Below are 20,978 nucleotides of genomic sequence, written 5' to 3'. Positions count from 1 at the left end.
TGAGTCAATGTGAAGCATGTTGAAATTCCTTGTCTCCATTCTCAGAACCATTCATTATCAACAGCTACATGTCTAAAGCAAGGTTGTGGTGCTCCAGAGCCTATCCTGGAAGCATGAAGGTGAGGGAAGGTACACCCTGGGTGTGGTGCCAGTCACACACACTCAGTCACTGACACATAGACACACACACACTAACGGCAAGGCCACCAATTCACAGTGACTACAGTGAAAGTGAAAGTGGAAGAAATACTTACTAAGAATGAAAGAGCAACACAGTATGGTGCTAATGCCAGCATTTCATCCTGTGCTAAATATTTCACAGTGGTGCAACCTGGGGTAAAAGGATATAATGAAACACATTCTCACATGATAAATTTAATTTTTTAGAACCATCTGCAAACATTGCCCTACATCACAAGCCTTTTATGCTTTAGCTAAAGACTGAAACTAAACAGGCCTTTGGTTGAACATCACAATAAGTAGGGCAATGGCACCATTTCCCGAAAAGTTCCATAGTGCCTATGTGATCCCAGAAACTTTGAATTTCCATTTTTTCCCTTAATTCAAATCTACAGTATATGTTTCTTTATAGAAGCCAGGTTTACAAAAAATCTTTTTCTATTTCCTTTGTGATACAAGGAGCGGGCGTCAATGACGATGATGTGTCATCATCATTGACACACATGGATAGGCATTCTTTATCTCCCCTGTAAAAGTACCTTTAATGTTCAGGTGGACTGTTCCTTCCCTACTCTGGTGTCCCAGTGGGGCCCACAGGGTGCAGCGGTACTCCCCGCCATCCTCACAGGTCAGGTTTCTCAGGCTCAAGGAGAGGCAGTTTGAAATGGGACACTGTACAGGCCGGGTAAAGCCATGATACATCAGGACTTCACTGCGCTTTCTGTCCCAGCGTAGTATCCCACTCAGACCGTTTGCAGATACCTGAGAAAAAATAAGAGGAAGCAAGAGCTGAGACCCTGTGGTCTTCTGTATTTGTCTTTCATTAAAGGGATAAACTTCCTTAATGAATTTTTGAATTCATATGAAATTGGTTTATGTTACAAGTATGTAAAAACAGTATGAAATGACAGTTAATGGAATAATGGAATGAGTGCTGTGCTTTTCAAGTGAAACAAAGTGCACTCATTTCAGTAAAATCTGCATGACTGCTGCCATGAGACAGTACACATTTGTGTAACCCAGAAATAACTTGTCACAGATTACCCAATACGTAACTTGTGACATACATATATTTAAGTGAAAACGAATGGTGCCAAACTCAATTCCTGGCAAACTGTGTCTGTAATGGTTTTTGGGTCAAACTCTTTTTGAATTGCCTTATTGGCTCTATCATTTACTTTAATGACGTATCTGCAAAGACTTCTTCCATGCTATATTTTGAGGCCAATACACTGGTAACTGCACTGAGGGTATTCACTAATAATTTATGATTATACAAGTAAAGTCAGGAAGATGGTAATGACGGAAAAACATGGATACACATCATGAAAAAGTTTTGACACATCTAATCCTGTGTGTTTGGCTTACCTTGTACCAGCTAATGGCTCTGTACTGGACCTGAGGTTTAGCCATTGCTGGACATATTAATACAGCTTCCTTCCCAGACTTTGACAAAACTTCTGTAGCAGCTTTACCACAGCAGAATGAGAGCAAAAGAACTACACAGAGAAATATGCAAATATACATATTAATTTCTGTATACTATTTCAGGAACAATGTCACATCTTCAGTCACTGCAATTTGGTGACAAACTGTAGGCCAAAAGCTGCTTGTTGAACTACTGCTGCTTTAGAACCTCTGCTCAAGTCACCAGTTTATAATTCTCTATTTGAAGTATGTTGCAATCCATGTAGCACAGTGCCCGACATTTGGATCATTCAGCTATAAATTAAAATATTCTGTCCACTGGAATAAATGAAAGTAAAAGGCTTGAATTGATTTGTAATATGGATATGATTTCTGGATGTAGTAAAAAATGTATACTACTTCTGCCAAAAACTAAGTATTGCCTTCTTTACAAAGTTCTTAGTATACAACTCAACTGAATTATTCAGTTTTATTTAAAAGAATACCATATTGTGCTGCTCACGTTTAACGTGAAAAGATTATTTTTATGTAATAAATTATTAAAAATATTTACACTAAAACACTGTTATACTGAAAACGATACTCTGCATTCACTGCTTTAAACGTGGAGACGCTTACAGAAGCACATGGCCGCGCTGAGTCATTCATTAGAGGTTTTTAAATGACTCCCTCAGAAAAACCGAGGGAGAAAATAGCTCCAATCCTGAAACAAACTGAAATTAAACATCTCAAGTGGAACGCGATTAAATACGGCATGGAAGATGACCAAACGAAGCACTTACGGAGCCCCGGCTTCATCGCTAGGACACGTGTCGCTTTCAACGCAGAGCACAACAAGCCAAAGAGAGCAGGGTGTGACTCAGCTTTCAGATTTCACCGCCAACCTTTGGATCCAAAGGCACCTTAACGATCTCTAACCACCACTACGCTGTGAGCTGCCCGCTATTACTGCACTAACACTTACTAATCATACTGTTTGCTTGCATACTGGCTGCCGTGGACTCATGCAAATACAATAGTTGCGTTACAGTAGCGTCTAGACCTGTAGGTATTGTGTTTCGTTCTGATTGGCTCTCACATGAGTCATGGGCCGTGTGCCGCAAAGAAATTCTGAGTGAGGCTGACTCCCTAACCATTGTGGGGAGTAGGGGGGCTCAAGAGTGACAGGGGCAACTCCCGTCGACACCCAGTCTCGCTATGTCTCTGGTGTTATTTGTCAAGGCTTCTGGGTTTGTTTGGTTGTGGATTTTTAATGTATTGTTTTGGTTGTATGTATTATTTATAACTTTCTAAATAAAGTTGGAAAATTTTTTTTTTTAATTCTGTTAATCTTTCAAAATGTAAGGAGTGAAATACATGAGAGTTTGAACGATAACTATAAATATACAAGAGTGGGGTGCGGTGGCGCAGCTGAGCGAGTCCGGCCTGTACTCGGTGGGTCTGGGCCTCGAGTCCTGGTTGGGGTGCCTTGCGACGGACTGGTGTCCCGCCCTGGGTGTGTCACCCCACCCCTCCGCCTCGCGCTGCCGGGCTCGCCGCGACCCCCCCTTGGGACAAGTGGTTTCAGAGAGTGTGTGTGTGTATATATATATATATATATATATATATATATATACACACAATAGTCCCCCATTATCCGCGACTTCAGTTGCCCACTGTCCGAAAATATTAAAGGGAAAGTTACAAAAATAAACAATTGCGAAGTTATACATTGCGCGCCGTTTCGAGTAACGTGATGAAATCTCGCGCCGTCCCGCCTAGGACGTGAATCATCCCTTTGTCTTGCATATCACGCTGTATCCGGTACCCGCCCGTAGTCTACGCAGTCACTTAGTACCGTGTCGGTTATCAGACTGACTGTCGCGGTATCGCAGTTCTTGTATTAAAATAAACCTTTTTTTTTTTAATAAAAACACGTTATTTTCAAAAAGTCAATACTTATGAGGACATCAGCATTAGTCCATAGTTTTCTTTCTTCTTCTATATACGAAAAAGACACAGTATATAGGGTTCGGTTCTCTCTGCGGTTTCACGTATCCACTGGGGGTATTAGAACATATCCCCCGCGGAGAAGGGGGGACTACTGTCTATTCCCACACATAAAGCACAAAGCTTCTCGGGTCTGGCTCCGAGTCTGATGTGGTGGAATGATCTCCCCCGTCACTCAGGATTGCTGAATTTCTGTCCACATTAACGGGTCTTAAAACTCACCTTTTCCGGACTCACTTCTCCATGTCATGTAAGATGTACATGATGATAAATGTTCACTTCATGTACTACAACTTTGAGATCCTAACTGTTGAACAAGGATAAACCTTCATGCAACTACTCCTGTAATTTAACTTAAATGTTTAAAAAATATTAGGAAGATGATTAGGATACTGGTAACTGGATATTCGGATAAACTATTCCCGCTACTCATATGATGTACATGATTGGTTCATAATGGAAGAAACAGTACTAGCGTCCAGACGGGAGTCCGACACGGACGCGCGTTACTATTACGTCAGAACACGGAAGAAAAATAAAATGACCCCACGTGAAGAGTGATATTAGAAGTGCGCGGTGCAGACTGTAAAGCACTCCACAAAGGTGGAGGTGAAACGCGGGACTAGGAAACACACACTGTGTATTTGAACTAAGGTGAACAGTAAACCGCTACTCTGTGAGTATGACAGGAACTCAGAGACGATACGAAATACCGGACTGGAACACTGGACCAGGACTGGAGAACATGAAGTACCCAATATACAAAAATAGTCACTAGACATTGTATGTATGTACAGGTATGTTCTATACAAATGCAAGGGAGTGTGAGTAAGAGAGATGATGTGATAAATAGTTATAAATATAATATAAATAGCACTGTGTATTGCACTCGTTTACTCTCTGGGGGGGGGTTAGCTGTTCATGAGGTAGATGGCCTGAAGAAAGAAACTTTTCTTGTTTCTGGCTGTCCTGGTGCTCAGTGCTCTGTAGCGGCGGCCAGATGGCAATGGTTCGAAGAGGAAGTGGCCTGGATGTGAGTGGTCTAGAATGATTTTGTTAGCTCTTTTACTGACTCTGGACGAGTGCAGTTCTTGGAGAGCTGGGGGGGGTGCCGATGATTCTTCCAGCAGTCCGAACTATATGCTGTAATCTTCTCATGTCTGATTTCGTAACTGAGCTGAACCAGACAGTTATAGAAGTGCAGAGGACAGACTTGATGACTGCAGAGTAGAACTGCAGAACAGAACAGTCTCTGGCAGGAGGCAGGAACTGACAGGACGGGCACTCGGGACTGGAACATGAACACCTATAAGACAAACTGAGGAAACAAGAAACTACTGATTGCCAGGAGAGCACAATGGAACCGCTGATTAAGAATCCGCAAGTGGCCTTGTTACGCTTGCTCCTTTTATACCTCCGTGACCTATGAGACTGAAGCGGTACGTGGGTGTTGACTATCGGCAGTGAGTGGCGCCACCTTTGGCCAGGAGGGGCATTACTCCCGTGGGCCGTGACAGAAACAAACTACTGTACTGTACTTAATCACGCGTATGCGACTAAATGTGTCTTTTTCCTAATGTAATGAACACATTGTATTTTGTATGAGCTGTACGTCGCTTTGGAGAAAAGTGTCTGCTAAATGAATACACACACACACACACACACACACACACACACACACACACACACATTTTCAGAACCGCTTGTCCCATACGGGGTCACGGGGAACCAGAGCCAACCCGGTAACACAGGGCGTAAGGCCGGAGGGGGAGGGGACACACCCAGGACGGGATGCCAGTCCGTCGCAAGGCACCCCAAGCGGGACTCGAACCCCAGACCCACTGGAGAGCAGGACCGTGGTTCAACCCACTGCGCCACCGCACCCCCTCTAAATGAATACATGTACATCTAATTTAGAAATATTAGCATTTTTCCCGTAAATATATTGTAATGACCCGAATGAGCACAGAACCGTACTGGGGATGATTCCAAAAGGTCTGGGGTGCTAATCAATAAGACGAGACCTGCCTCATCTACAACCAACGCCACAAACACTTTTAAGAACACACCACACGTGCACTTTCAACGCCCACACAGCTCCTCTCCCAGTTTCTCCACCTGCTTCCACACATGCACACTTGTACTCCTCTTACGTCACACGCATTCTCTCAACCATGCCCTAAGACAAAGAACGGCGAAAAACCGTAACTACTAGGAAATAACTCAATAGACTAAAACACAACCGTAATAATTTATGTAAAATTAAATAGCAAATAATACTCCTGTTTTATTCTCCCTCTTTTTCTTAATAAAGAGGGACAATCCCAGTTCTAAAGTAACTGTTTAATAAACTTCAAACACTGCACTTACAAACTCACATTGCGTGGGCTAGCTTTCTCCCGGTGCACACTCTAAAACTGGTACCTGCTACAACAGCATATATAACAATAGTTCCTATTGTTAGAACCGCAAGCTATTATAATATATTTATTAAAAGATGTGCCGTAATTGTAAGATAGAATTTCAGAAGAGAAGGGGCTGCGAGAGGACCCCCCCCCCCAACATGTTATTTCATTATACAGAATACAGCAGCTGTTTCTCGGCCTTTTGGCTAAGATCAAGTGTAGAACCGCGGTTTACCACTAGAGGGCGCAAAAAAGTATTTCACAGGCATCCTAGACATTGGTGAGGAAGACGACAACGGCACCAGCAACAATGAGAATGATGACGGTGGAGAGGAAGTAGATGGCAGCGATGACAGCCTTGGTAAAGAAAACAGCGGCGAGGATGAATTCAGCCGCTGGGGGGCAGGTGAGGCCGTCTCCTCCAGGGAAGCAGCATCCCACTGCTTTCTCTGAGGGGTTGCCCAGCCAAAAGAGCTCTCCACAGGAAGATGTATTGCCGGGGACATCGGAGCCTGTGCTAGTTTCATCAGGGAAGTCACCTTCAGAAAGTTTGGCTTGGTTGCCGGACATGTTGTTTATATTGAAAGGAAAGGACCCCAGCGATTTATTGATGTCAGCGTTCAACAAAGCCTACCAGAAAGTGGTAGAAATTTGTAAGAAGGAGAAGGACAGGGGCTGAAGCAATATAGAATCAAGCACTGATAGAAGAATCATCACCATCCACGTCTTCAACCCCTTTGTCCCTGCTGAGGCTGCCCATGCTTTCCTTCAGCCCCCCGCTGACCTCTTACTGGGCTACAGGGATATCCGGGACAAGTTTGGGATATGGAACGGGCACAGGCAGTGTCAGGCATCCCTTTGTCCCGACCCTGTGGCCCCCGACGGACTGCATCATTCCCCAGCGTATTTTAATACAGTGGCAAGGGGGGGGGGGAAGTAAGTGAACCCTATGGAATTAGTTTGTTTTCTGCATTAATTGGTCATTAAATACCATCTCATCCTCATCAAAGTCACAAGTATAGACAAACACAGCATGCTTAAGCTAACAACACACAAACAATTATAATCTTTTATGGCATTATTGAACACATCCCATTAAACATTCACAGTGCTGTGGAAAAAGTAAGTGAACGCTTGGATTTAGTAGCTAGTATATCCTCCTTTGGCAGCAATAACCTCAACCAAGTATTTCCAGTAGTGTGGATTAGATGTGCACCACACACACACACACATTTTCAGAACCCCTTGTCCCATACGGGGTCGCGGGGAACCGGAGCCTACCCGGCAACAGAGGGCGTAAGGCCAGAGAGGGAGGAGACACACCCAGGACGTGACACCAGTCCGTCGCAAGGCACCCCAAGCGGGACTCGAACCCCAGACCCACCCGAGAGCAGGACTGTGGTCCAACCCACTGCGCCACCGCACCCCCTATGTGCACAACATTCAGTATGAATTTTGGACCACTCTTCCTTACAGAACTGCTTTTCAGCTTAGCCATATTCTTAAGAGGTCTGGTGTGAACAGCTCTCTTAAGGTCATTCCACAACATTTTTATGGAGTTAAGGTCTGGGCTCTGATTGGGCCATTCCAAAAGGCAGATTTTCTTTTTTTGAAGGCATTCTGTAGTGGATTTACTTCGATGTTTAAGATCATTGTCCTGCTGCATCATCCAACTTCTGCTGAGTTTCAGCTGGAGCACAGCCACCCTGCTGTTGTCCTGTAGGATATGATAAACTTGGGAATTAATTTTTCCCCTCAATGATGTGAAGTGGTCCAGGCCCTGAAGCAGAAAAAGAGCCCCAAATCATGATGCTCCCTCCACCGTACTTAACCGTTGGGATGATTTTTCCAGGCTGGTATGCAATGCCCTTTTTTACGCCATACATTCTACTGCATATTCTTCCCAAACAACTCAGCCTTAGTTTCATCAGTCCACAAAACATTTTCCCTGTACCATTGTGGAGTGTCAAGGCAGTCTTTGGCAAACCTCAGGTGCACAGCAATGTTTTTTTGGAAAGCAGCAGCTTTCTTCATGGTGTCCTGCCATGGACACCATGCCTGTTTTATGTTTTCTGTATGGTAGACTCATGAAAAGAGATGTTAACCAGTTCCAATGATTTCTTCAAGTCTTTAGCTGTCACTCTAGGGTAGGCGAATAATGTCACCCAGTGGTAACATATAAAGTGAGAACAGTAATGGACCCAACACAGAGCCCTGTGGCACACCATACTGAACCACAGTAGAGATGGAGGGGGTGCAGTCGTCAGATTTCAATACAAATTGTTCACGGTTAGCTAAATATGATTCAAACCACTTCAGAACGGTACCTTAGTCCAACCAGGTTTCCAAGTCTACTCAGTAGGATACTATGGTCTACAGCATCAAATGCAGCACTCAAGTTTAGTAACATAAGAATAGAGATCTGACCAGCATCATGAGGGCGATTTTAAGAGCTTTTGGAACACAGCCATTTAGTAACGACGTATTAACAATAGGTTCTGCAAGCACGGGAACTGCGGCTTTCAGTAATTTAGTGAGGATTGGGTCTAAAGGACAGTTAGTACTTTTCACAGAGCAAATTAGCACGGTAATTTCCTCTGCAGTTATTACGTCGAAGCTACTGAGAATGTGCGGATAACTAATATATTTGTAGCGTCCGGACGGGAGTCCAACACGGACGCGCGTTGCTATTACGTCCGAACACGGACGAAACGTAAAATGACCTCACGTGCAGGGTGATGTTAAAAGTGCATTGCGCGTACTGTAAGACACCCGGTGGAAGTGAAACAGGAAACACGAGACCGGGAAACACACACGGTGTTTGAACTACGGTGAACAGTGAAACACTACTCTGTGAGTATGACTGCAACCCCGAGACGTGACGAAATACCGGACTGGAACTCTGGACCAGGACTGTAGAACAAGAGGCAGGAACCGATAGGACGGGCACTCGGGACTGCAACATGAACACCTAGGAAACAGACTGCGGGACCACAAGAACTTAATGAAATCGCTAATTAAGAATCCGCAATCGCTTCTGCTCCGCTGGCTCCTTTTATACCTCCGTGTCCTATGAGACTGAGGTGATACGTGGCTGTTCCCTAGCGGCACTGAGTGGCGCCGCCTCTGACCAGGAGGGGCAGTGACGCCGTGGGACGTGACAATGAATATAATATTATCATCGTCAGAAGCGCTTATGTTTGCTAAAACCGAACTAGAGGGCACTATGGATTTGCGGATATTCACTAATTTATTATTGAAAAACGACATAAATTCATTTAGTAATTGTAGCAAAAATACATTGTTGTTTATCTTTGTGTTTACCAGTTAAGTAAGCGATGGTATTAAAACAGGAAGAAAGGGTTCTTGTGATTTTCATCAATTAACTTTACGTCGTATTCGGATCTGGCATGAAAAAGTGCTTTTTTATATTTTTTTGGACAATTGGATCAGGCTACATAATAAACGTTTAGTTTAGTTGAACGCCATTTACGCTCTTATTTACGACATTCTAACTTTATTGCATGAGATGATTCGTTGAACCATGGCGAGTTTCTTACAGTTCGAATAAGTTTACTTTTTGGTGGAGCCGCCGAGTCTAGGGCGAATTTTATCACCGAATTATAATCTAAACAAGCCATTTGACCAATATCTATGCTCGTTCCAAAATCCAAGCTTCTAATATGATCAATAATTTTAGCAGTAGCATTATCATATAGGGGGCGTGGTGGCGCAGTGGGTTGGACCAGGTCCTGCTCTCCAGTAGGTCTGGGTTTCGAGTCCCGCTTGGGGTGCCTTGTGATGGACTGGCATCCCGTCCTGGGTGTGTCCCCTCCCCTTCCGGCCCTACTCCCTGTGTTGCCGGGTAGGCTCTGCGACCCCGTATGGGACAAGCGGTTCAGAAAATGTGTGTGTATTGTCATATGCCACACGATTTTGGTCTTACTATTGTCAGACGGCACGGGCAGGTATAGATCAAAGGTTACTAAATGATGATCAGAAATAGCCTCGTTTAAAGGAATAATATTAACATGATGAACATCTATGCCGTAGATTATGACGAGATTGAGTGTATGGTTACGGGAATGAGTAGGACCGGTAACAACTTGGGTAAAACCGACGGAGTTTAAGAGAGACAGAAAACTATTAGCGAGAGTATCCAACAACACGTCTACATGTATATTGAAATCACCCAGCAGGATAATTTTGTCATGATTAATGACTAAATCGGTTATGAAGTTGCTGAATTCCTCGAGAAAAGAGGAGTACGGTCCAGGTGGGCGGTAGGTAAGGAATATAATTATTGGGGTTTGAGTTGAAATCTAATTGTAGAGCTTCAAATGAGGTGATATTATCACGATTTCTCTGTGTTATTTGTAACCTATTATTGAAAAGAACGCCGACTCCACCTCCACTTTGTACAGAACGAGATTTATGGAAATAATCATATCTGTCCAGAGCAGCTTCTATTAGGCTAGCGGAATCGTATCGGTCACTGAGCCAGGTTTCGGTAAGAAAGAATAGATCAGACTTGTAATTTAATCTTAAATTGTTTACTATAACAGCTTTACTTGTTAGTGAACGAATATTTAACAGACAGCATTTTATATTACAGTTTGGCCTTTGTGGTAAGTTGAGAATATTTGTTTTAATGTATTTTCTGGTGCAAACGCTCCTATCACTAAGTCTAGTTAAATTCCCTGACCTTATAATGGTTTGTATGTTTTGGCTGCACTTAACCATTAATGCTTTTATTTAAAGTTTTGAGGCCCACACTGGACAAGGCACAAGAAACTCCATCACATAAGAAATGACCACTGGTACCAGAATGAGTAACAGACCCATCAATACACACAGCTGCTAAAGGAGATGACCCATGGATGAGTCAGTTCTGCAGCTTGCAGGCTAAGTTCTGGGACAGAACAAACTAACCCCTCCAGTTGAGGTGTACACCATCACGCATGAAGAACCTGGGCTTTCCCCAGAAATCATCCCAGTTATTAACAAATGATATACGATTGGAGTGGCACCACGTCTCTAACCACCTCTTAAAAGTCACCAGTCACCACACTATGTCCCCCATGAAGGGTCTAGGTAAAGGACCAGACACTATTAGATAATATTTCCTTCTGGCCTTGTTACACATAGAAATAAATCAGCTGTTTAACACCTCAGACTGCTGATAACGAATATCATTACCACCAACATGCACCATCATAGTCAACACGGTATTATTGGCCAGAGAACTGACACGAGCTGCCATGTCGGACACTTGTGTGTGTGGGAAACACTTTACCTTTACATTTACATTTCGATTCCCAGGCCCCGGAACCTTAACATTTTGGATAATCGAATCCCCCAAAATGAGCACATTATTATTATTAATATTATTGTTAGGTGAACTGCTTAGAGCCGAAAATCTATTTTAGGTTTGGACGGGAGAACCCGAACCAGGAACCTGTAGCTTAGGCTTCGCTTTATTCGACTTCTTACTCCGAACTGTAACCCAGTCGCCGTGAGAGCACTCCGGGGTACCCGGATTCTCATTAGCTGTACTGGGGCCTGTAAGTGTCAACGCCGAGTTCGACACTACGGAGGCATCGGGACACACCGACTCCAACCAACTCTCTGTTTCTCATATAGAAATCAAATTCTTAATGCGCTCTTTTAAATCGCGGACCTTCCACACCAAGTCATTATTTGTTACGCATTTCGAGCAAGTGAAGTGTTCTGTAATGTCAGCAGGTGCAACCAAACAAAACATGTTACATGATACACAACACACAGGTATGCCATCAAACGATACATTCAGGATAGAACTTACGTAGAACAGGGACTCCATTCTTTCCAAAGACGCCGTCTCAGCAACTGGTGTGTGACTCCACGCTCTGCCTCGCTCTGGATGCGAAGATGAATATCAAATTTCTCCAAGAAAAGGAGTATAGAGACCTTTTTTATAAGAATTTTTCGTTGTGGCCGGATTCCATGAATTTTCATCCCTTGGTGGCTGATTGGTGGGAGGGGATCAAGGTGAATACCAAGACCCTCACCACCAAGTATTGTATCCGACATGCCGCTTTGCAACGTCAGGATATCAGCTCGCTTGAGGAGGAGCTCCAGAGAATTTATTTTTGCTACAGTAATGGAGGGACCTTCAATTATGATAGGGCTGTGGAGATAAAGGCTATTTTGAAGTGGCTGCATGTGCAGCACGCTGAAGTCTTTCTGTTTGGCTCCAGAGTTAAGGAGGTAATGAGAAGTGTACCCTCTTTTTTTTAACAAGGTGAAGGACTTGAAATGCAAGAGAGGGCTTACCTCCTCTGCAGAACCAGCAGGGTGAGTCCTTCACCATCACTGCCCAAATGTTGGAGGTTGCATCTTGTTTTTATAGAAATCTTTTTAAAGTCAGTGAAACTGACCCGGTAACAGAAAGAAACTTTTTAGAGAACTTGACATTGGGGGTTCCCAAGGGCGCCCTTGGCGGCTTAGAGAGCCTCATCACTTTGCTCGAGCTGTAGGAGGGGCTTAGTAAGATGAATTGGCACATGGTTCCTGGCCTCGATTGTTTACTGGTGGAATTTTATTCCATGTTTTAGGACATCTTGGGGCCTTTTTTTGCATGTTGTCAAGGAAGTGCTGGTGAGGGGCATGCTTATGAAGAGTATGAGGACAGGGGTGATCTTCTTGTACAAGTGTAGCCCTGTAGCGCTACTAGGTTGCCTGTTTAATTTTGAAGGTTTAAATAAAGCTTTATTAAAGTGGAGTCCTAGTTTGGTTGAAGCCCTACCACCATTTGTTGGGACAGGTGCAACCTACCCGTTGTGCTAGTTTTGCACGCACTGTGAGTTGATTGGGGGGTTCAGTTTGGTGCCGAACCAATGAGAGAACAGGGGGGATGGAACGAATGGAAAAAGTTTCGAGACTTTTCTAGAAGGGTCGAAAAAAGGGGAGCGTGCGGAGGAGAATGTGAGACGGGTGTGTTCGAAAGAGCGCTCCAGAGTGTCGGGGCGATATTTTTCTGGTTGCTGGACGAGTAACCAGAGAGAAAATATCGCTTCTCCGCAGTTGGATTGTGTTGGCGAGTTTACTAGTTTCTGTGGTGTCCTCATGGTCCGACGAGACAGTTAAGACGACAAGCTTTCAGGCTCAGCCCGCGTCTCGTCGAACTGCTACGCCGGTGTGACGGAGGAGGACGGAGGAGAACCCGATAGCGCTTCGTGCTACCGGTAACGCGCGAAGTTCCTCGGGCATCGCTGGAGTTTTCACCCGCCCCGAACGCGAGTGGACGGGGATAAGGTAAACTGCGGGTTTTTTTTCTCTATTTTGCTCGCAAGAGTGAAGCGACCCATAATTTGGGTCTCAACGCACACGAGCTGCGTCCAGGCCTGCAACGAGGGGTTTTTACGTGTGTTAAATACTCCGGAGTATTTAAAAGTGTGTAGCACCAAGTTTATTCGTGCTTGTAAGATATTGAGTGTACGTGTGTTTTCTGTTCCGTTGTTCTATTTATGTTTGTATTTGTTTTGAGGGGATTTCCAATTGGGGGTTAATAACAGTTTGAATATTTCTATGGGATAGGGGGTGCGGTGGCGCAGTGGGTTGGACCGCAGTCCTGCTCTCCGGTGGGTCTGGGGTTCGAGTCCCACTTGGGGTGCCTTGCGGCGGTCTGGCGTCCCGTCCTGGGTGTGTCCCCTTCCCCCTCTGGCCTTGCGCCCTGTGTTGCCGGGTAGGCTCCGGTTCCCTGTGACCCCGTAAGGGACAAGCGGTTCTGAAAATGTGTGTGTGTGTGTGTATTTCTATGGGGGTTTGGAGAATTTATTAAATTTGTTGTTGAAATACCTGAGTTTGGGTTTTCTATTGGAATAGAACCCAGGGCACCACCCTCATAATTAGGCGAAATGGAGGGTGGCGCTACACAAGAAATGCGATAAAGCCAATCTTGCAAACTGGAGACCCCTGACCGAGTGCCTGAAGAAGGTAATAGCTAACCTGATCCATCGTGACCAGATGTGCGGAGTGCCCGGGCGTTCTGTGCTCTGGAATTTGCACCTGGTCCGGAATGCAATTGCTTGGGTGGAGGACTGAAAGATCCCCCTTGCCCTGGTAATATTGGACCAGGAGAAGGCATTTGACTGAGTGGATCTCTGCTTCCTGTTTAACACCCTGAGGAGATTGGGCTTTGGCCCCAACTTCCTGAGGTGCGTGCATGTGCTTTATACCGAGGTAGGTAGCCGAGTTACCATCAACGGCTCCCTCGGGGAGTGGGTGTCCCAGCTTAGCGGAGTGAGGCAGGGCTGTCCACTCTCCCTGCTCCACTATGCTTGTTACATCGAGCTGCTGGCAGCCGCCATTTCCGCCCACCCAGGGATCGATAGCCTGCTCTTGCTGAAGGGTGGCAGTGAAGCTGGCCCAGTACATGGATCACACTACGTTCTTCCTGTGCTCAGACTGGTCGCTTGATCGGGTGCTCAGCCTGGTTTGGGGATGCCTCCAGTGCGGTGCTGAACCTCGGCAAGTCTCTTATCAAGTCTTTTGGCAGAGAAGACTGCATCAGTGGCTTTTCCTGATGCGATGGTCCTCTCAAGGTGTTGGGGCTCAACTTCTTTTAGGAAGGTGCCACCAAGGTCAATTGGGAAGAATGCTTGACCAAAGTCAGATGGAAAATGGGTTTGTGGAGGACAAGGTCCCTCTCCTTGAAGGTGAACATCCTCTCTGGGTTGCAGTACTTTGCACAGGTGTACCCCTTGCCCCGCACGATGCGTAGGGCCTTACGAAAGACATTTTCGATCTCATCTGGGGAGGCAGGTGACATGCTTGAGAGGAGAGGAACTTGAGTTCTTCTAGGGCTTGAGGAGGGCACATGGACCACCATCTGCAAGATTTGAACTAGTGTTGTCTACAAGTAAGTTGCTGGTCAAAGTGGTCCTGTACAGGCACAAACTGACCAGCCACCCACTCTCCCTGCAATTCCAGTGTGGCGAGAGCGAAACTCTCAAGCATGACTTTTGGGACTGTGGACAGGTGCAGGAGGTCTGGCGTTTGGTGACCCACCTGTGCAGGAAGATCGATCCGCAGATGGTTTTGACATATGACAAAGTCTTGAGGGGGTGGAACTCTGGCGCTCAGAAGGCAGCAGCCACCCGGACGTGGCTGGCAATCAGCGTAGCCAAGCAATTCTTTGGAACAGAAGAACCCAGCTGGTCCAAATGGGTAGATGTCAGTCAAGACAGCCCCACAACATCCAGAGACTTGAGAAACTCAGGGCGGATCTCATCCACCACCGGAGCCTTGCCACCGAGGAGTTTTTTGACTACCTCAGCAACTTCAGCCAGGGTAATGGACGAGTCCCCCTCCGAGTCACCAGCCTCAGCTTCCTCTATGGAAGGCGTGTCGGAGGGATTGAGGAGATCCTCAAAGTACTCCTTCCACCGCCCAAGGACATCCTCAGCTGAGGTCAGCAGCGCACCACTTCCACTGTAAACAGTGTTGGTGGAACACTGCTTCCCCCTTCTGAGTCGTCGGACGGTTTGCCAGAATCTCTTTGAGGCCAACCAAAAGTCTTCCTTCATGGCCTCACCGAACTCCTCCCAGGCCCGAGTTTTTGCCGCGGCGACTGCCAGAGCCGCGTTCCGTCTGGCCCGCCGGTACCCGTCAGCTGCTTCAGGAGTCCCATGAGCCAGCCAGGCCCGATAGAACTCCTTCTTCAGCTTGACAGCATCCCTTACCTCCGGTGTCCACCACCGTGTTCGGGGATTGCCACCGCAATTGCGCCGGAGACTTTATGGCCGCAGCTCTGAACTGCCGCCCCGACAATGGAGGTGTGGAACATAGTCCATTTGGACTCAATGTTGGGGTGCCTTGCGTCGGACTGGCATCCCGTCCTGTGTGTGTCCACTCCCCCTCCGGCCCCACGCCCTGTGTTACCGGGTAGGCTCCGGTTCCCTGCGACCCTGTATGGGACAAGCGGTTCCGAAAATCTGTGTGTGTGTGTGTCCAGTCTCTCTCGGGACCAGGTTGAAACTCTGTCGGAGGTGGGAGTTGAAGACCTCTCTGACAGGGGCCTCCGCCAAACGTTCCCAGCAGACCCTCACTATGTATTTGGGCCTGCCAGGTCTGTCCAGCTTTTTCCCCCGCCATCGAATCCAACTTACCACCAGGTGGTGATCAGCTGACAGCTCAGCCCCTCTCTTCACCCGAGTGTCCAAGACATATGGCCGAAGATCAGAAGAAACGACTACAGAGTCGATCATCGACCTCCGACCTAGGGTGTCCTGGTGCCAAGTGCACTGATGGACACCCTTATGCATGAACATGGTGTTTGTTATGGACAAACCGTGATTAGCACAGAAATCCAATAACAACTCACTGCTCGGGTTCAGATCAGGGAGGCCGTTCCTCCCAATCACGCCCCTCCAGGTGTCACTGTCGCTGCCCACGTGGGTGTTAAAGTCCCCCAGTAGAACGACAGAGTCCCCCAGTGGGAGCGCTTTCCAGCACGCCCCCCAGGGACTCCAAGAAGGCCTGGTACTCTACACTGCCGCTAGGCGCATAAGCACAAACGACAGTGAGAGGTCGTTCCCTGACCCGAAGGCGCAGGGAGATGACCCTCTCATTCACCGGGGTAGACTCCAACACATGGCGGCTGATCTGGGTGGCTGTTAATAAGCCCACACCGGCCCACCGTCTCTCACCCTGGGCAACACCAGAATAGTGGAGAGTCCACCCTTGATCGAGAAGAGTGGTTCCAGAACCCAAGCTGGGAGTGGAAGTGAGCCCAACTGTATCTAGATGGTATCTTTCAACCTCCTGCACCAGCTCAGGCTCCTTCCCCGCCAGTGAGGTGACATTCCAAGTCCCAAAAGCCAGAGCTGGTGCCCGAGGTTTGGGTCGGCCGGGCACTCGGTCCCGACCACTGCCCAAATCACAACGCGCCGGCCCCTTACGGTCTCTCCGGCAGGTGGTGAGCCCACCGAAGAGTGGCTCCACGTCATGGCTTCAGGCTGAGCCCGGCCAGGCCCCGTGGGCATAGACCTGGCCACCAGGCGATCGCATGCGAGCCCCCCACCCCAGGCCTGGCTCCAGGGTGAGGCCCCGGTGACCCCATACCGGGCAGGGTAAACGAAAGCCTTGGTTTTATTTTATTTTGAACCGCACTTTGTCTCGTCTGTCATCCAGGACCTGTTTGCCATGGGAGACCCTACCAGGGGCATATAGCCCCAGGCAACATAGCTCCTGAAATCATTCAGGCACTCAAACCCCTCCACCACGCTAAGGTGGCAGTTCAAGGAGGGGTTTTATTAAATTATATAGCAGCAATATCCTTAAAGGGAGGGCAAACCCCTGCCTGCAAGCTAAATATTTTAAATTCCAGCAAATTATTTATACTGCTGTGCTTTTTTGTCAAGACCCCCCCTCCAAAGTCCTCAGGTTTGCAATTTTCAATGTCTGTTTATTTTATTCAAAATTCTATTGTTAATATTTCTTGCTATTTGAATTGTTATGATGGCAGTTTCTCAATCTACATTTCTGTCATGACCTCTCATGGGTATAACTACCACTGCTACACCAGTAATACCCAGTTCTTCTTAAAGTCTTCCTCTCCTGAAAAATGTTACATTTAGTTTTATTCAAAATACTGGTGCCCATGAAACCACTGCCAACCCAGGATGCTTGGTGAAGGCCTACTTTGCTCAACAGTAAAACACAGCCATGGAGACCAGCAATCTTGGACTTTTACAATGAATTATAGTCTATAGTTCAGGTTTTTTTTTTTTAAAAAAAAAAACACACCTTCAATCTGTTTACATAGGTCCTCTGTCACCACCATAGAATGCCCAGCAGCCAATGGAACTTAGACCCCCAGCACTCTATTTTATTCCCTTAGCAGACAGACACACACACACACACACACACACACACACACACACACACACACACACATTTTCAGAACCGCTTGTCCACTATGGGGTCACGGGGAACCAGAGCCTACCCAGTAACACAGGGCGGAAGGCCGGAGGGGGAGGGGACAAACCCAGGATGGGACGCCAGTCCGTTGCAAGGCACCCCAGATGGGACTTGAACCCCAGACCCACCGGAGAGTAGGACTGTGGTCCAACCCACTGCGCCACCACACCCCCTCCCCTTAGCAGACGCTTTTCTCCAAAGCAACTTACTATGTTAACATTACACTTGTTTACCCATTTATGCACCTCAGTAATTTTACCAGAGCAATTTATTATGAGTACCTTCTTCTAAGGCACTACAGCTGGAGGTACGGCTCCAACCTGCACCTTTGGTGCCAAAGGCAGTAGCACTCACCACTATGCTATTGGCTGTCCTTGTTTTGTATTTTTGACTATGATTGGGAGTTTCTGTTTTCCTCTCTACTGTTTCCAGCTGTCTTCCTCTATTGTTATTTTTTTATACTGTATGGGTTATACCTAACTGTTTGTGTCAAACTAAACTGGCGTTTTGTGTGACTCTGGTGAGAAGAGTACTCTATAAAAATATATTGAACTGAATTCAGCTGAGGGGTGTGGTGGTGCAGTGGGTTGGACCACAGTCCTGCTTTCTGGTGGGTCTGGGGTTCAAATCCCGCTTGGGGTGCCTTGCGACAGACTGGTGTGTCCCCTCTTTTTCCGGCCTTGTGCCCTGTGTTGCCGGGTAGGCTCCGGTTCCCCGCAACCCTGTATGGGACAAGCGGTTCTGAAAATATATATATATATCTATATGTGTGTGTGAATTCAGATGTTTTCATAACTCCTACGTATGCCCCTGACCACTGGTCTAGCGGGTGTTTTTTCTCCAATGCAATGTACAACTCCAGTAAAGAAAGACTTGTGATGTGGTGCAAATTCTTGAAGCAGTTTGAACATCAGGAAAGAAACAGATTGGAAAGCAAGTGAAAGGGATTCAACATTTCATACACTCATGTCTCATGCCCAGGACAGAGGGACATTGGGACCTTGTATTGTATAAGTTGTTGATGAAAACAGAATATATACATAATAGTCTTACAATAATTAAAATAATGCATAATATATTTGTATTTTTTCACAGAACCTGACCTTTGAAGAAATTGGGGGATTAAGCTGTATAATTAAGCTCTCATCAATTTGGTCAGTCAGTTCCTCCGGTTACAAAGAACCTTCAGGGATCTTGTGACTCAAGACATGTTTTTGTAGAAGCAGTGTAAAGTTCTTGTGGGTATGATGGTGTCCCCATATAAATGTGTTTCACAGAGCACTTCCAAGTCTGGTCTCATTGCAGCCCCTCTGCAATGCATCATCTGAGTGGCATCTGGTGACCATTTCCTCGCTGTCATGATGGTCACCATTTCTTGTATAACCAGCTCATACATGAGCATGAGGTAAACCACACTGTGGTCCAGTCTGCCAAGTAGGAGTTGTGCTATGGAGCTGTATGCATCTGCATTGTTAGCACACAGCAGATTCCAATAAATTTATTTTTATAAATTGTTCTTCTCGCAAGAGTGACACGGAACACTGAACAGTGTCACAGGGGATGATGGAATGCTACAGGATGTGATACTGGAGACAGAAATGACAAAGGATGAAGACATTAACATAAGCAGCACTTATGGTTAACTACAGTATAAGTAAGCCAACCGACAGTTCAGGAGAGGTAAACAGAAGTCAATACTGAGGAGACAACTAAATCTCTACAATGTTGCCTTCGCAGTCCTTTTGGACACTTTAATGTGGTGACCAGCACACCTTTGTGCATATGTCCAATACAAGACAGCACTATAGTCTATGGAAGCTAAATTCATTACCCAGACCCTCTTGATCAAGGTAGGCAGTGGTACACAGTCGTTGGCTCTGAGAAACTGATCCTGTTGGTTGTGGTAGACAGTTGACTTTTTTCAATTCGAGGTTCTTTGGAGAGTCAATGATGAGGCACAAGAGGTAGCTTATTACAGTTCACACCAGATGTTATTCATCACAGATGCACATATATATGCAAAGGATGTATGACTGCACTGATGTTATTGTGTCCATGTGTCCTTTGCATTTGGGTTCCCCCAGCTCATCTCTGCCTCATCTTGTAATACAGCCTGAGAATTACTTATTAATATTTTCTTAAAACAAAGGCTTCTCGAGGCCTTTTACCTTCCTATCCCTAACTCTGTGGAAAATTTCGAAGTTATACTTTGTATTACAGAACTCTCTACAGCAGGCAATATGACAGGCACACAAGAAAAATGCCAGTCTGCTGCAAGGCACCCCAAGCAGGGCTCGAACCACAGACCCGCCATACGCCCCTGTGTTCCCCCACCCCTGCATAACAAAGTGAAAAAAGGAAAAAAATTACATTAAGTATATGTGCTGGGTGGCATGGTAAACAACATGGTAAACAGGTGTAGCTGTTGGCCTGTGTTCATGATGTTTCCTATGAGCTGTTGAATTATGTTCCATAATGTTATGTTCATGTGTTCTGTATATGGCCAGTACCCATGTTGGTAGTGTAGGAGTTGCAGCTGCTGCCCTTAGACTTCCAGCTGTGGTATTCTTGAGCAATGTACTTATCCTAAATTGCTTCAGTAAAATTACCCATTACCAATTACTCATGTTACCAATAATATGGAACAGCTGGTCATAGAGTGGTTAGCTCTACTGCCCTTAGTTCTGAAGGTTGCAGGTTCAATTCCCACCTCTGCTCCTAGTATCCTTGAACAAGGTCCTTACTAAGAAATTGCCTGGTTATGTAAATGGATAAATAATTGTAAATTTCTTAGGAGTGTGAGTTGCTTTGGAGAAAAGCATCAGCTGAACAAATAAATGTAATCAGACAGAACTCTCTTTAGAGGGCATGTAGTGTAGTGGTTAGTATAACTGCTTTTGGATCTGAAGGTTGCAGGTTTGAGCCTCACCTCTGGTTGTAGTACCCTTGAGCAAGGTACTTACCCTCAATTACTCCAGTAAAATTATCCAGCTGTATAAATGGGTAAATAAT

The 20,978-nt window shown here is 46.0% G+C and overlaps 1 protein-coding gene across 1 annotated transcript; it reads right to left on the bottom strand.

The window, feature by feature from the left end:
- Window positions 1-2: 2 nt before the first annotated feature.
- Window positions 3-4,027, bottom strand: LOC108919685 (CD83 antigen-like). Its single transcript, XM_018727891.2, has 4 exons — window positions 3,820-4,027; window positions 1,549-1,679; window positions 720-942; window positions 3-331 (listed from the first exon to the last, which is right to left on the bottom strand). The coding sequence occupies exons 1-4, from the start codon at window positions 3,845-3,847 to the stop codon at window positions 192-194; spliced, it is 522 nt and encodes a 173-aa protein (XP_018583407.1). The 5' UTR covers window positions 3,848-4,027; the 3' UTR covers window positions 3-191.
- Window positions 4,028-20,978: the final 16,951 nt, after the last annotated feature.

This window comes from Scleropages formosus, chromosome 16 (genome assembly GCF_900964775.1).
Source record: "Scleropages formosus chromosome 16, fSclFor1.1, whole genome shotgun sequence".
NCBI lineage: Eukaryota > Metazoa > Chordata > Actinopteri > Osteoglossiformes > Osteoglossidae > Scleropages > Scleropages formosus.
This window is presented reverse-complemented; position numbering and strand designations above follow the sequence as displayed.

What these genes read in the sequence shown, in the direction of transcription:
- LOC108919685 (XM_018727891.2), bottom strand. Translation starts at nt 3,847, where the DNA reads ATGACATGGAGAAGTGAGTCCGGAAAAG. An exon ending in GAGCCATTAGCTGGTACAAG is followed by an intron (nt 943 to 1,548) that starts GTAAGCCAAACA and finishes ATTTTTTCTCAG; the next exon opens with GTATCTGCAAACGGTCTGAG. An exon ending in AGTCCACCTGAACATTAAAG is followed by an intron (nt 332 to 719) that starts GTACTTTTACAG and finishes CTTTTACCCCAG; the next exon opens with GTTGCACCACTGTGAAATAT.